General features: G+C 40.9%; 1 protein-coding gene across 2 annotated transcripts in view; it reads right to left on the bottom strand.

Annotated features, from left to right (window-relative positions):
- Nucleotides 1-17,037, bottom strand: part of ACO1 (aconitase 1) — a 68,584-nt gene that overhangs the window by 10,195 nt on the left and 41,352 nt on the right. For both annotated transcript variants that reach the window (XR_012094822.1, XM_007969031.3), the window contains exons 10-19: nucleotides 16,699-16,815; nucleotides 15,401-15,560; nucleotides 13,962-14,097; nucleotides 12,229-12,313; nucleotides 11,168-11,324; nucleotides 9,864-9,988; nucleotides 7,903-8,007; nucleotides 7,035-7,177; nucleotides 5,349-5,496; nucleotides 1,146-1,268 (exon numbers count right to left, since the gene is read on the bottom strand). Coding sequence is in view for 1 of the 2 variants with exons in the window: in XM_007969031.3 (XP_007967222.2) it covers nucleotides 1,146-1,268; nucleotides 5,349-5,496; nucleotides 7,035-7,177; nucleotides 7,903-8,007; nucleotides 9,864-9,988; nucleotides 11,168-11,324; nucleotides 12,229-12,313; nucleotides 13,962-14,097; nucleotides 15,401-15,560; nucleotides 16,699-16,815 (1,299 nt within the window). In the remaining variant the exon portion in view is untranslated. The remainder of the gene's footprint in view (nucleotides 1-1,145; nucleotides 1,269-5,348; nucleotides 5,497-7,034; nucleotides 7,178-7,902; nucleotides 8,008-9,863; nucleotides 9,989-11,167; nucleotides 11,325-12,228; nucleotides 12,314-13,961; nucleotides 14,098-15,400; nucleotides 15,561-16,698; nucleotides 16,816-17,037) is intronic.

Genomic DNA, 17,037 nt, shown 5'->3' with positions numbered 1-17,037 from the left:
TTCTCTTATCCTCTATCAGATCTTAGAGTTCCCTACCTGAGTGCTGACTGCTTGGGTCGCATTTTGGCTACCAGCTCCCAACCCACTTCCTAAAATCCTTTTTCTTCTGCAATTATCTGGATCTTTTCAGTAGTTTCCAGAAAAGACAGGCCTTTGACCTACTACTAACTAATCAGAGAACATTTCTATTTTCCTTAGAGCAAAATAACCAATGAAAATAATAGGTGTGATGTTCAAAGACATTTTCAGAAGCCTGGATGTCTGGAGAACTGCCTGCCAAACGGCCACATTTTTTTTACTGTACTTCTGGATATGAACTTAGTGTTTCCCAAGTGCATTAATTTGCGAGCCATAAATGATTTAAATTGACATCAGGTAAGCCATGTTTACCCCACCCTGAAGATTCAGGCTGGGTGGCACGATTCTTCTCTGCTTTTAGGGCAAGCAAATGCTCAAGAGGTAAAAGCTCTCTGCTCCCTGCATGGCCCCTTCTATGGGGACACCTCAAGAGGTGGAGCCCCGAGATGGCGGAAGGTTCTAAAGAGCTGCCTGGGTATGTGCAGGGTGAGTTTCCCTCTCTCATGGAGAGCCCATAAACAGATATTCATAGGCAGTGAAGAGCAATTGTAAAAAGTGATTCTCCCAATTTTCCAGGAGACTTGGAACGCATTCTTGCCGAAGTAACTACTGAAAAAGTTCAGGCTCCTTTTCTCTTCTGTGAACCTGACAGACAATACAATAGCTCTGGCTTATTCCTGACATCTACCTGGAACAAGGTACTTGAATAAATTTGGGGTCCTCAGCCTCTGAGAATGTTATAAAAGCCATGACACCGCTCCCCAAGAAAGACATCTGTATACACTTCTGGATATGTTTCAGAGACTTCACAGACCCTACCCCAAAACTGTTCTACAGACACACCCCCAAGGTTCATTAATCAATGACAGATCCAGTTCAACTCTGCATGGCCCTTCACCAAGTAAAATAAATCCAGAGGCACTAAGAAGCAGGCCAGGAATAAACGCTACATGCTTTTTTGAGCTTGCTCTTCCTTGACATCTTCTTGGAAAGTAAAGCAACAGGATTTGTGCCTGGGGACCCTCACAGTTCAGAGGGGAGCTGCCTCCTGGCTGCTTCATACTCACCAGCAGGAAAGGGCCCTTAGCTGCCCAGTCTCGGGAGCTGCCTGCACCGTACTCTTTGCCAGCCAGAACGATCAGGGGAAGGCCTGCCTGCTGGTACCGCTCAGCAGCATCAAACACATCAAGCTGAGGAAGAGAAAAGGAAGTTTCACAGATGCAGGAGAGGCAAAGAGTGGACACAAGTCCCCTGAGCCCTGGTGAGGGCAGGGCCAGAAGGGTCTGCAGATGACCAAATCCGTGCAATCAGACATCTGGTCTACAAATTCCCAATTATCTTGATCTTTCTACTTCTACCAAATATATATATATATATATATATATTTTTTTTTTTTTTTGAGATAGAGTCTAGCTCTATCGTCCAGGCTGGAGTACAGTGGCACGATCTCAGCTCACCATAACCTCTGCCTCCTGGGTTCAGGTGATTCTCCTGCCTCAGTTTCCCAAGTAGCTGGGATTACAGGCGCACACCACCACACCCGGCTAATTTTTGTATTTTTAGTAGAGGTGGGGTTTCACCATGTTGGCCAGACTGGTCTTGAACTCCTGATCTCAAATGATCCTCCCACCTTGGCTTCCCAAAGTGCTGGGATTACAGGCACTTAAGCCACTGCACCTGGCCTTAAATTTTGTATTCTTAAAAACCATTTTATATTCTTTTGACAGAAATGCCTAATTGTTGTTGGTTTTATAAAAACATTGGAATCCTAAGGCATCAGGGGACAGAAGGAAACTAGATCAATTTTTTCTTTTCCATTGACTAAATTATTTTAAAACTCAAAAAACAGAATCCGATCTAAACATTAATTTTGACTCGATATCAGAAACTCAGTGAGGTCAGCTGTAAAAGGTAGGAAAACACAAAGAAGGTAACATGTTCTGAAATTATATAAAATGCAAACTTTTATTAGTCACCTTTCTTCTTGGAGGTCAAGGGAAGAGATGCTACAAATGCAAATGGAAGCCCAAGTAAATAAAAGGTAGAAAAAGATTAATATTTTAGTACATGAGAAACATCTTACACAAATAGATTTGTTTCTCATAGGAAATCTGAATATCTCACTGAACTGAGACTTTACAAAGACATGGTATCATCTCTGCTGATTGAGCAGTACCATTATTTTTCCTGGCTATGTAAGTCCTAAGATAAAATTCCTCAAAGGAGAGACAGGAGCTACAGAAAACTCTCAAACAGATTTTCACAAATTCGTATTTTGGTGTACTGATGGAACCTGTGGTTAATTTCACATGGCATTACCTAAATGTGGATAGGATTCTGTATGTCTTCAGCTAGACAGAACTCATAAATATAGAAACTGTCACAGAAATGGTGAAAACCTTCTTCTGTCTAACTGAATTGTCTGGATCCTTTCAAAGACGAAAGAAACAACTTACCTGATATTTTCAGAGATTATAGCTTTGGGTATTAAAAATGTGAGAGTGTGTGCTTTAAAAAGTACTGCAAAGTTGACAATCTCATGGCAAAGCACGTCATGTTACCCAAGATCAGAGGGACTAAGCAGGTCTAGAACTCAGGTCTGCTGACTTTTCTATTAAACGCGCCATGCTGAGAGCCATCGACAGCTTAGAAAGAAACAGTTCCCTGCACTCTTATGCTCGTCTAAAGAGAACACAGCATTTAGCTCTTTCTTCTGTTACTGTGCCTGTGTATCTCTAGGTATTATGTTTAAACTACTAGTTCTTGATTTCTCAATTTTTTAAAAATTATCTGTCAATCTCCTACTTTGAGGATTTACTTCTCTTAACAATCTCTCCTCTTCCACACATTTCCCTTCTCCCCAACCTCCCGATACAGTTCTTTTGGTAAGTCAGCATTTGGTGTTTGCATGATTATGGCGACATAAATACTATTTACAGCTGAGCCAGGTAATGTACTACAATTTCCTTTTCTTGGTGATTTAAGACATGTTTCACTGGAGTCAGTAATTTTCATTTTTTCTATGTTTTTCCTGTTTCTATGTCCTTACCCATTAATTAAGCCCTGCAGTACAAATCACCTTTAAAGACATTCAAACACATCAGGCAATTTACCATTTTAAAATCTCTGTCATGGAGCTATCATTCCTGGAGCTCTCAGTCCTGTTCCAACTTGGGCTGACTGCTTGCCCTCTGGGCTTGGTGCATTCCTGTTACAGAGGACTCTTCCTTCACCAGCATCCCGGGGATTCCCTTCATCTGGATCCTATGTCTTCCCCTTTGATTTACTCCTTCATTTTGGTGAAACACATTGCCAAGTAGCTTCCTAAGGAAGGTATTGAGGGCTTTTTAAGCTTTTAAATATCTGAATGTGTCATTACTTTAAGTGCACTTGACTGGTGATCTGATGGGCGTAGATTTTAGGATGCAAATCATTTTCCTCAGTCTAAGTTTCTAGCATCAAGAAGTCTGGAACACATCTTATTTCCTGTTGTTTCATGTAAGCTGTTTTTCTCTGGAAACGTTGAGATTTCTCCTTTTGTTGCTCTTAATTTCACAATGATGTAACTTGGAGTGAGTTTTAAAATTATTTAGATGGGCCTTCAGTTGGCCTTTTCAATCTGGATTCTCAGACCATTCAGTTGGAGAAATTTTACTTGTAGTTTTTCGTTTTGTTTTGAAATAATTTCCTCTCTTGCATTTTTTTTGGTTCTCTTTTGAACACTTCTATTTAGGCAGGTGTTAGGGCCTCCTGAGTTCAGTTCTTACATTTTTTTCTCTTATCTTTGTGTTACATATTCTAGGAAATGTTCTCAACCAATCAACTTCTCCTTTGAATTTTCTTTGTAAATTTAAAACATTCTTTCTTGTCTTCTGATTGTTATTTCATAGCCACAGAAAATGAAGTCTTCTCTAAGGATACAATTTTTTTCTTTTACTTTTTGTACCCCCCCCCATCCCCCTGTTCAAGTCTTGGCTCAAATGTCTATTCATCCTTGATTCTGTCTCATTTAAGATGAGGCTCTAGACATCTGACTAGAAGTTCTATGTCAAGCAGGGCTTGTAAATGAGTGTGGTACACTGTGACGTTTATTAGGGGTCCCCCAAAGTCTATAACTACAAGTCTTTCCCCTTGGTCTCTCGGGTATTCCATCATTCAACATGTATCTTTTTTCATTTAATATTCTGTAACCTCTGCTATTCATTGAACAGGCATCTGCTGTGCTAGGTCCTGGTTATCAATGCTTATCTCTAAAGAACGCATTTGTGTTATAAAAATACAATCAGTTACGAGTAAGGCAGTACGTGTGGCGGTAAAGGGCACTGACTTGAGCCAGACTTGCTGGGTTTTAATTTCAGCTTTTCCACTGTGTGACCTAAACGAGTAATACGACTTCTTTATGCTTCAGTTCTCAATTTAAAGCACAGATAATCATGGTACCTACTTCAAGGGGTTGTTATGAGCATTATATACATCAATATATGCAAAGAGCTTAGGAGAACACCTGGAATGTGGTTAAGTGCCGCAGACATATTAGCTATTATTATTTTAAAATAAGTCGGCAGGGTTATTTCTCAAATAAGTTAAACAGTTTACAGGCAATTTCACAGCACTCGCTGGGAAGGGAAGTGACACTAAGGACCTATGACATGCACCAGACTCTATGCTAGGTTTTATATTTCATTCCATTTTAAGCCTCACAGCTTTCTTCCAAGGTAGGTAGTATTTTTACTTCACAGGTGAGAAAAACGAGGCTCGGAGATGGAAATAACTTCAAGGCCCCACAGCTACTATAACGCAGAGCTGGGAACAAACAGTCCCTGCTGCAGCACACTGACCATGGTGCTCCCATTAGCACCAAAACACACCTCCAAGCGCCTCTCTACTCCTTCTTTTCATGTGGATTAGACGAATTAATTTACATGCCAATAAAGTCATATAATAACACTTCTTGATAAATTTAACCTTTAATTTAACCTGGTATTTCCCCTTCAAATACTTTAAATGAAATTTCACTCAAAGCTCAATTCCTAAGAAACGAGACTCGGTGAAACCACGGTTTAGAATCTTTAAGCAACAAGAAAAGGTTTGAATTTGTCAGTGATAGATTCTATGCATATAGACACCTGGCAAGGAGGACTGTAGTTAGTCTGAGGTAGGATGGAGCTGTGAAGAAAAACTAAAACCAAAAGACGAGTAACTGTAAATATCCAACCTCCACCAAGGCTGACAAATGCTAGTGTCTGCAGGAAGCAGAAGACAATACTCACGATTTCCCCAGAAGGCAGATGGATAGTCTGTGGTGCCTGCTTGTTCAAAAATCTGTTTAACAAGCGAATGTTGGCAAATGTTCCCCGTGCCATGACGGCGTCATTACCTCGGCGGGAGCCATAGGAGTTAAATTCTCGTGGAGTTAGGCTAAGGAGGCAAGCAAGAAAGGAGCTGGCTTAGTGAAGCAAGCAAAGATTAACCTTAGCTTACACCAAGAAAAGAAAAACAAACAAACAAAAAAAACATAGACCTGGCTATTTCTCTAAATCTCCTAAGCATTGTTCTCCATGGCAGAAAAGCTGTCCCCAAAGCTTCAACGGAGAACAGAGAGAGGTGAGAAGGGGTGGTGAGAGGCATAACTCAGTATTCTCCTGGGTTAACTGTCTTTCAAATCTGGTTAGGAAAATAAGAAGGAAATCTAAAAAAATATTTTATTTGTTAGTAGGGTAGCCTATAAAGCTTCATATAAGATAAAGAGCTAAATTAAAAATAAGTGAGAAAATGAAAGCAAAGAGAAGAATTACGGTAGGCAAATCAGATGGAGCCACAAATAGGGGGAAACACAAAATACATTCCATAAAGTAACCAGAAATAGTTTCAAATTTGTCCCTGAGTTATCAGGAACTCAATGCAAAGGAAAGACACACAATTGGCACCATAACTTACAACTTCCATGAGAGAAAAATCAAAGCAGTGCCAAAGAGGCAGAAGAGTTATTTCTGGTCCCCAAACCAGAGGAAATCTTGTCTGTGGGCCCTCAGTGAAAGGAAACTTTGCAGTGTCAGGAAACATACCTTACAATTAACACAGTGATCAGTTCACTGAGCTGTTCCTTAAAATACTAGGGGGTGGATGTGTTGATATGATTTAATTAATGGTTAGATCGAATTTAAGGACTGAGTTTAATGGGCTTCAGGAGCAGGTGAGTATGTCTTGGAATCCCTGAAACTGTCCAAAATGTTGTAGGTATGTGCATTTTTCTGGGAAGGCATTAGATTTGCTTTCATTCAATTCTCTGAAGTGTTCATGCCTCAAAAGGGGTCAAAAATCAATAGAAAAAAGGCATTTGGATTCTGTTCCTCAAATTTGCTCTGGCGAATCGCTGAAAGAGCTGATTCAGGAGATGGGGATGGGAACCAGGAATTTTTATCTCCTCACATGATTCTCGTGGAAACTCACACTGGGGAACCACTGACCTCGAGTAATATTAATCTATGAGATAGTAGTTGATAATACTGGTATACCTATGAATATCAGCACACTACTGAAGAACTGATAAACAGATGAGTAAGCTGCAAATCCTCCAAGCAGTGCTCTGTCAACATTAGGTTTCTCAACCAGGACCTGGCAATGCATGTCAGGTTCTGCCTCTGCCCCAGGTTAAGAGCAGAGCCTTGTACTTTAAAGATCAGCCACCCTGGGGGCAGGGAAGACAGCTGGGCCTAATGGATACACTAGGTCCCTCTCCCCTTCCCCTTGTTGGGATTCACATGTTGATCGTTTCTCCCATGGAAGCTGTTACGGAGCAAACAGAAAACGCAATTGGTTTTTAAGCCCCAGGGTTAAGCCTCAGTGAACACTGAAGAGTCTGATTCTAAAGGGCCAGGTGAAAAGAGAAATGCTGGCCTCATTTACTCCATTACTCCATTTTTGCCTTTAGTCCTTCCTGCCTCACTCATACTTACCCTCTGTTAGTTAAGTAGCGAGCAGCAGGACTGTTTCTTGCAATATTTCCAGCTGGAGAGATGTGGTCAGTTGTTACTGAATCTCCCAAATTTAGCAGCACATAGGCATCCACTATAGATTTAGGGGGCTGAAGATCCAAAGTCTAGCAAAGAATACAAAAAGTCAGCATTGGCCCAGGTTTTCTCAAACAAGTTACCAGATCAGTCTCAACGATGGTGGCCCATGGACCTGAACCAGATGACAGTTCCACAGCAATGCACAGAAAATTCTAGTGTTCTAGTTTTTATCAAAGATGCTAAGAAAAGTAAGGTGAATTTACTCAAAGCATTCATATCTCAATCTTGAAGAAAAGGTAAAGTACTGGCAATATCCCCTCAAAAGCAACAGTAATGCAGCTGCAAATGACATTCTCTCTCTTCACATCCCTAGAACTCCTCAGATCCTGAGGACGACTGGAATCCTGACTTCTACTGCATCCCCTTCCCACAGTGACCCACCCAGGAGAGCATAAACTTCTAGATCATCAGTTTCAGGGACAATGTCCCTGGTTTTTATGGGTATAAGGTTCACTATGGTGGGCAGTGGGGATGTTCTCCTGAACAGTCCCTCAGACTCTACTAGGTTTAAGTCCAGGTGATCACCAGGGTGCCTGCATACATCCATGCAGAACCCCTGCATAGAGAAACTGTAGGCCCACGGCAGCCAAATATCCCAGCCTCCCAACACTTTCCCTGCCAATATCTGCTTGGGTTTGCAAAGGTTTCAATAAAATGGGTAGTCAAAGCAAGAGTATGGGGTAATAAAGTAGATATGATTAGGAAAGAAATCCTTCAAAGAATTCATTTTGTTAAAAATAAAAAGCCATACCAGGTTTTCAAAGAATGGTGGTGATTTGATATATGTAGATTTGGAATTCCAGAAAAACAGCTTATCTGATGGGGTTGCTAAGGCATTCCAGCTTTCATTCACAGTCTTAAAAAAGAAAAGAAAGGCATATCTAATCACATCCCTTCTAGAGAAAATTTAATATGCAAACACAAAATATACATTCAAGCTAAAAGGTACACTAAAAACCATTTTTATTCTTAATAGCCACACACAAGAGTTCCTTTATACTAATAGTGTGTCACGCTAAGTAACTTAAAAATCCATAGATACTGTGGGCTGGGAGTGGTAGCTCACATCTACTAATCCCAGTACTTAGGGAGGCTGAGGTGGGAGGATGGCTTGAGGCCAGGAGTTCAAGACCAGCCTGGGCAACATGGCAAAACCATGTCTCTACAAAAATTTTTTAAAAAATTGGGTGTGGTGGCATGCGCCTCTAGTCCAAGCTACTCGGGAGGCTGAGATGGGAGGATTGCTTGAGCTCAGGAATTTGAGGCGGCAGTGAGCTATGATCACACTACTGCACTCCAGCCTGGGTGACAAAGTGAGACCTGGTCTCTGAAAAACAACAACATACATATGCACTGTGACAGGCGGCCTCTGGGATGGCAGGAGGGATCCTGCCTCCCGGGATTCACATCCTTTGTTGACCCCCTCCTGTTGAGTGTGGACTGAAGCTAGTGACTACCTCCTAGATTAGGTTACTGAGACCTGCCTTCTGTCTCTCTTGCTCTGATGGAAGCCAGCTACCATGTGAGTTGTGAAGAGACCCTCATAGCAAGTTACTGAGGGAGGCTTCTAGCGAACAGCCAGTGAGAAATGGAGGACCTCAGTGCAACAGCCCTTGAGGAACTTAATCCTGCCAATAGCCACATGAGTGAGCCTAAGAGGACCCTTCTCCAGAGACTGCAGCCCCACATGACAACTATTGGAACCCTGTGAAAGTACACAGTGAAGCTGTGCCTGGATTCTTGATGCACAGAAACTGGAAGACAATATATGTTTGTTGTTTCAACTCTATATTTTGGGGTAATCTGTCGCATAGCAATAGATAACTAATGCATATGCTTATCAATAACTTATGAAATAATAATCTAGATTGTACCAAAGGGGAAATTACTCTCTGAGTGTTTTGGGAAGTGGCCTTCCAGGTCACACAGACACTGGGTAGCAAATGACAGCTGCTATGCATTAAAATTGGTTTGAATTCTGTCCACAGGTCCATTAACTTGGCCTTTGGAGGAATGCATTTAGCACAATGCCTGCCAAGCTCCCTAACACCATCTCCCACGGAGCACCTTGTGGAGGGTGCAGTGTGTGAACATCACACCCACATCACCCTTTCCCACAGACAGTTCTACTCTCATTTAAACCACCAGCCGCAGTCAGAAGCCCTTGGGTCAACTGAATGCAGAAGGCGGGGAAAGGAATAATATCCAAGAGTCTCAGAATATAATGCTGAGCCCCATACATTGCCTCCTATTTGTCAAATGTACGGAAAGTTTGATTTTAGTAGCTTGGTACTTATTGAGTGGCCTTAATTTTTTTTAAGTGTGCAAAAATGCATTCTGAGAGGTGCATTCAACCAATGGACTCCACTTAGTGACACAATATAGTGACCACCAGGGGTCCTCGCCACAGCTGACACACACCCCAGGGTGTCCGAGACCGGGGTGGGGTTTTGGAGAGCTGAACCTGAGGCCTTTCTTCTCTAGGCTGTCACTGACTTGTCCAAATCCGGGAACATCTGGGGGAGGGGGGGTTTGTAAAAATGCGATTCACAGAAGAAAAATGACGGAGAACCCCCTCCCCAGTTATCTGAAGAAATAAATGTTACTTTATATAGTTGATACTCCCATTAGCCTTGAGGTCTGCAGACAGGACACAAAGGGAGCAGCTTTCCCTCAGATCCTCGGGGTGGGGAGGGCAGTGTAGGACCTCACCTCTATTTTCTGATAGACTTCCTTAAACATCCCCGGGATGACATACTGACGCTCCACTGCCTGGATCTCATCTCTAGTTGGCCAGATATCTTTCAGAAATACCTTCTGTCCCTTTGCATTTACTCCTGGGGAAAAATTGTTTATTAATGAGAAAACTTTCTAATATGCAATTTTCATGATTATACAGAGTCAAGCCTCGTTCTCCTTGGTAGTTATGTTCTATAAAGCCTGTGTGAATGCTGAATAACTGGATACTGAATCATTGCCACTGGATGAAATACAGGATTAGGTTCCTGGGAGCCTCTGGTCACCAATCAATACATAACCTTGCTTCATGTGAGGTTTATTATTCACCTTATTCACCTTATTTAATAGAAACTGTTGACTGACATTGAACTTCCAGCCAAAAGCACTATAACTCTTCTGAATGAAGCCTATCTAAACACAATGCACATCACAGTCGACTTGTGCTTAAGAACGCCAGACGGCACTTCAGGGCTACGCTCAATGACCATTTTGAACAGCGAAATCACCACAAAAAGCACAAAAATGCAAAAAGCATGGCATTAAGTAGACCGAGCAAAGGATCCTTATATACCACATGAGAGCTGAAACAAGAAGTCAGAGTGACGCCTTATCTGATCTCAGCATACAACATGTGTGTTCAGTGATATAAAGTTTTCACCCCTTTGTGCTGATCTGTGAATGACTGTGAACATACTACAAGTATTGATTTGGGGGTTAAAATACATTTTAGTGACTGGGCAAATCTGCAAGTATAGAACTCATAAATAATGAGGATCAACTGTACATCTAAAGTTATGATTTCCAAAAAGTAAATTTCAGGGACATTGTTTTCATATTACCTATTTGGCTTAGAATAGATTGAGGCAGGCAGAGCAAGCAAGCTGATCTGAGGAAAGGAGATATTGTATCATTTCTTTGGAATTCTGAGAAGTTGAAATATCTGCAGTATGTTTCTACAGAGTATATATTAAAACAACGCCTATAATTAAAGTGAGAGCTAGAAAGGGAGGAACTACAGAAGAAACCAGAATAGCAAGATGTCTATTCCTTTTGGCACCTACTTTCCTTTCGTCATCCTTGACCCTCAGTAGATTCTTGTTTTAACTACTCCAGTTAAGTCTTAGCTGTATACTGGGGAATAAAGAAATGATTCTCTACTTTGTCTTCTCCCTGGAGGTTCTATGCTTCATTTCTTATTAAGGAAAGCGGCAACTTTCTTCCAGTAATATTTCTGAATTCACTGGAAAAAAATTATAGCTGCACAAACAAAATCTTACCCAGTGGTTCTTTCTCAAAGTCAATTCTGATGGTCCCAGCAATTGCGTATGCTATTACTAAGGGGGGAGAAGCTAAATAGTTGGCCCGGGTGTTGGGGTGCACTCGACCTTCAAAATTCCTGTTCCCAGATAGTACTCCAACAGCTACAAGGTCTCCCTGTGTAAGGCAAGAGAAAAATCAGGTCATTAAAAGAGACTGATTAGGCTTCTTGTCTCAGACCATTTACAAGAGTTTCCACATCGCAAGGATAGTCCTTTAAGCGGCCCTTTCACTTGGTTCTCTCCCACTAGAGGGGAAAAGGGTACATCGGGTGTTCCCGTGGGAGATACTCTGGGTCAAAGGAAGCAGAGACATGTTTAGTGATTTCTGCTCAGGAGAAAATACCAGGTAGTTAGAAGGCAACATACTAGTTATTGCTGTCTGGGGCCCAAGAACAGGTGGGAAAGACCTAACAGTTGATAGCTAAAGGAAGTCACAATGACTTACATAGATTCTGTAATTAATGCAAAGCGAACCAAATAATATTTTTCAAGGTTCAGCATTTTTGGGACAAAAATCAAGCCAAAACAATTTAGTTTAGATTCATTTGTGTGGAGACTTGTCTCACTTTGAACCAATTTTCAAATTATCCAAGTTGGTGCAAAAGTAATTGTGGCCTTCATCACTGAAATGGCAAAATCACAGTTACTGTTGCACTAACCCAATACCTATAACAAACAGCTGTAGAGCTCTTTGTAGTCAAAACCAGCAAGTACTGAGCACTTACTGGAGTGCCAGACACTGCACGAAGTGACTTATGTTTATTATCATCTTAATTCTGACAACTCTATAAAATAGATACCATTATCATCTCCAATATACAGTTGTGAAAACCCAGGCACAGATAGGCTAATTAACTTGCCCAAGGTTACCCAGCTAGTAATTTTAGCTAAACTCAAAAGACCACACTCTAAACCACATCCCCTGCTTCCATGGACCTTCCTGAAAATACCAGCATTTTTGTCAAATTACATGAAAAGAAACAACTGCTCTGAAGACCTACAGGCACCTCTGCAATTACCTGTGTGATGGCTTCTACCACAGGTTCAGGTAAAGGCCCACTGTTGCCAATGCAGGTCATGCAGCCATAGCCCACCACGTCAAACCTAGACACCAAGAGAGAAGCACAAAAAAAAAGAGTAACTTTCAGTGAGCCTTTCTGCTGGCCACAGTTTCCAGAGACCACTGTTCAAAAAGGAATTGCAGTGCATGAACAAAGTCCAGTATAGTGCTATTTCTAAAAGTTTCATTCTTGAGAGCATTCTGATATATCATATAGCATAAGAAAACTATTCATATTTTTTACTTATAAAAAGGAATCAAATTGAATATGCAACAATTTTAAGAGTTGAAATCATATATGCCATTTAATATCTTAACTACTGTTATTGTATAATCCCAAGGAGATTTGAATTTTATGAGGCATACGAATAAAATATAAGTCAGGAATAATATGGAAATTGGAGAAAGCGTATTTGGCAATGAATACGTTCATGCACTGCACAATGATGTTTCACTTAGTGACAGACCACATATACACAACGGAGCTGACAAATTCCTATCACCTAGTGATGTTGTAGCCATCATGATGTCACAGCACAAGGCATTTCTTGTTTATGATGATGCTGGTATAAACAAACTCATGCTGACGTTTTATAGTTCTTTTAGAGTGTACTCTTTTTTAAAAAAAAAAAAAACCAGTTAAGTGTAAAACAGCCTCAGGAAGTATTCCAGAAGGCATTATTATCATAGGAGATGACAGCTCCATGGATGCTATTGCCCCTGAAGACCTTCCAGTGGGACAGATGTGGAGGTAGAAGACAGTAACACTGACGATCCTGACCCCGTGTAGGCCTAAAGTGTGTGTTTATCTCTTAGGGTTTTTTTTTGTTGTTGTGGTGGTTTTTTTTTTTTTTGAGACAGGGTCTTGCTGTCACCCAAACTGGAGTACAGGGGCATGATCACAGCTCACTGCAACCTCAAACTCTGGACTCAAGCCGTCCTGCAGCCTCCGCCTCCTGAGTAGCTAGGACTACAGGCGTGCACCACCATGCCTGGCTAATTGTTTAAATTTTATTTTTGTAGAAACGGGGGTCTCACTATGTTGTCCTGGCTGGTTTCAAACTCCTGGCTTGAAGCAATCCTCTTGCCTTGGCGTCTCAAAGCACTGATATTACAGGTGTGAGCTACTGGGCCCAGCCTGTCTTGGTTTTTAACAAAAAAGTTTAAAAAGTAAAAAAATTAAAACTTCAAAAATAGAAAAAACCTTATGAAATAAAGATACAAAGAAAATATTGTGGAACAGCTATACGATATGTTTGTTTTAAGCTAAGTGTTACAAGAGTCAAGAGTTTCAATAAACTTAAAAGTTTGTAAAATAAAAGTAAGCAACAGTTAACACTATTGAAGAAAGAAACTGTTTTTTAAATTAAGTTAGTGTAGCCTAAATGTCCAGTGTTTATAAAGTCAGCAGTAGTGTGCAGTAATGTCCTAGGCCTTCACATTCACTCTCCACTCATTCACTGATTCACCCAGAGTAACTTCCAGTCCTGCAAAATCCATCCATGGTAAGTGCCCTAAAGGGGCACTTACCTCTTTAGATGGAATGTAAGGGTTTAAGTCTAACTACCATCTGATAAATGACTATGCAATTAGATATCAGATAATCTCACATCTGTTACAAGGTGACACAGCAAGATACATGAGGGATAAAATTCAACAAAAGCAATGGTGCAAAAGAAAACTCTCCCTCACCCAAGCTGAGACAGATAAGGCATGACTCCGCTTTCTTGTAGGTAGTAGGTGACCACGCCGCTCCCAGGAGACAGGCTAGTTTTGATGTAAGGCATCACGTTCAGGCCAGCATCCACAGCTTTCTTTGCTAACAATCCTGTGAAATGGTAAACACAGATGCAGTGTGGGTGGCTGCCTGCTCTAGGTGCCAGGCACACTTCAGAAAAGAGCCTGATTTTCTTCAGTCTGCATTTCCTGCCACCACCTGACCATGCTCCCTTCCTGTTGGCACTATCTGCTGTTTTTGCTGCCAAACAGAAATCTAAAGGCTCCCTGGCCAACGGTCATTTAGATATATGCAGTAAACTCAAAACTAGGCAAGGAAATGAAGAAAGAGATTTGCTTACTTTTTTTTTTTAAAGCGATAAATCTAAAACCATTTAGGAATATATTACAAAATGAGTTTTTAATTTTTTTAGAGGGAAAATGATCTTTCTAATTACGTTTGATTTGGATGAAAATCATAATTGAAGGAGCCCTTTTTGTAACTATATCAACTGTGTGCTGGCTGGCAAGGAACAGTCAGCCGAGAAGTAAAAATCGAATGTTCAGATATATCTTGAAGTGGAAGATCTGCTGGACTTTGGCAGATACAGAGACTGCTACTGGAACACTGGGTGCTCTGTCTTAGGAAGTATCACAGAAGTAACAAAAACATGAGCAGTGGGGGTGGGGGCATGAGGGGACAAAAAGCCACAGACAAGCTGGTGACTTATCTATAGAAGACTGGTTTGCTCCAGACCAGACAGGGAAAGCTTAGGTGGCAATACATGGACTCAGGTAAAGAAGGTTTTCCTAATGCCTGTGTCTGCTTCATAAAAAGGAACTGTTGACACTGTCTGGTCTGTGGATGGATATAAGAGAAGCTTTAGGGATGACCAAAACTTTGAAACTAAAGAGATCTTATAGTAGGGAAACCGCGTATATAAATATTAACAACTTAACCAGAATTGTAAAACAGGTCAGCTGCCCCAGGTTTTATCAGCCAGTGCCCTGTGCCTCATTCAGAAACACCTCCCAGCATTCAAGTCAGAACTCAATCCTGCTGCTCAGGGCTTTCACGGAGAACAAAGTCTGTGGTAACGCTTTATTTTTCTTCCAAAGTCTGACATGAGAATGTAGGCTTTCCCAGAAATCCAGCTTCCTTTGCTTTCCTCTATTTATTTTCTGTGTTAATTCTCAAGACAGACTATTATGCAGTGTGCATTCTATTTTAGAAACTTTGCTTTGGACACTATTTATTGTGTAGATATTTATGGGCCAATAAATATCTGCATCTGGAAAAGATGAGGTTCAGGGAACTACACATAGAACTCCGCTAAGGCCCTGGGCCCTGTCTCGGGCTATTTCCACCTACACATGTGTATGATGACCATGAGGATGGAGTCAAATGCACTTACCTGCCCCTAACATCACAGACGGATTACTGGTGTTTGTGCAGCTAGTAATGGCCGCAATGACCACAGAACCGTGAGCAAGGGTGAATTCAGTGTTATCATAGATAAAGGTCCTATGGTCATTATGATGTTCGGGAGCCACTTGGAATCCTTTAAATCCTTGCTAAAAGAAGAAAAATATAATATAGGAATATGTTTATATAAGATATACATATATCTGGCTAGAGGAAAAAACATACATATAGTCAATGGCTCTCACATTAGAAGAAGGAATACTTTGGTAAGTATAATTTTAAAGGCCAATCCTGCAAGTAAACTCTGAAATACTACAGAAAAATTACTCGTTTTAAATCTTTACGAAAAGCATTCATGATATCTGAGTCTTACTCTGCACTGAAATTAGTAACAATCACTTCCTTCCCACCTCAAAAATGTAAATGCTAAAACTACAAATTTAAAGTTAGTCTAAATTGAACTCAATGACATTATTGTACAGTTTAATGGATAGGGACTGATTAAGACTATGGATTCTAACCTTATGGAAATTTAGAAAAAGGTGCTATTTTGACCAGATTCAACTAATCATGATCAACAGTGCAAACAAAGTACAACTGAATATTTGGCATAATACTGGTGTCTCACAGATAAAATCCATCATACATCTTAATCATTCCTTTGGGAAATGTTCATTGAAAATCTACTGCACATAAGATACTGTGCTAGGTACCTTGTGGGCTCCCAAGGTGATTCAGACACAAATCCTGTTCTCAAAGGTACAGTCTAGTAACAGAAATCATACATGCAAATAAAATACCAACAATGTAAGTTAAAGAATATGGAACGCTATCAAAGTATTTCAGACCAAGGACCATGAAGTGTCCAATAAGGAAAGGTGACTTTCTGCTATGAGATTCTGAGAACCCAATGCAGAGTAGCTGGTATCTGAACAAAGTTTTATGGAGTTCACAGAACAGAATATGATGAGCTGGAGAAGAGACTTTCAGGCAGGGAGGTGCATGCAGAAAGGTACAACAGTTAGAAAACCTTGGGTGAGTAAACAGTGTGGTGAGGGTCCTGCGAAAAGCAGACCTGCTTAAAAAGGTGGGTTGAGTTGTGTTTATGATGGCTCTTGCTGCTTGGCTCGTGGCTAATGGAGGAAGTCATTAAAGACTACAGAAGGGAGAATAAACACCCTCAAGCGTCAGGCTGTAGGAAGATTCATGTCAAGTGGGATGAAAGCCTAGACACTGAGTAACCGGGGTAGAGTCGAGAGGATTCAACCTCTTCCCACAGGCCCCTACCTTGGCTCCAAGGCAGCTCTCAAAATCCTTTTTCATGTCGGACACAGCAACTTTGTCCTGAGGCCTTTTGGGTCCACTACAGCAAGGCACTACTGTTTTCAAATCTAATTCCACAACCTGTTGACCCCAAAGAAAAGAAATTACAGAATTTACATTATACCCACAAAGAGGAAATCCAAAGCATGCCAGAAAATTTAAAACATCAAAACCATAAAAATAAGCAAATAAACGACCACATTCAAAAACAAGGAAGCCAATGTTTCTCTTAATTCTCTTAATTAATCTTAAGCAGTTAGTTTCACAAGATCATGATGGGCACTTAAGTAGCAGGAGACAGGC

The sequence above is a fragment of the Chlorocebus sabaeus genome, chromosome 12 (assembly GCF_047675955.1).
Source record: "Chlorocebus sabaeus isolate Y175 chromosome 12, mChlSab1.0.hap1, whole genome shotgun sequence".
Classification (NCBI taxonomy): Eukaryota; Metazoa; Chordata; class Mammalia; order Primates; family Cercopithecidae; genus Chlorocebus; species Chlorocebus sabaeus.
This window is presented reverse-complemented; position numbering and strand designations above follow the sequence as displayed.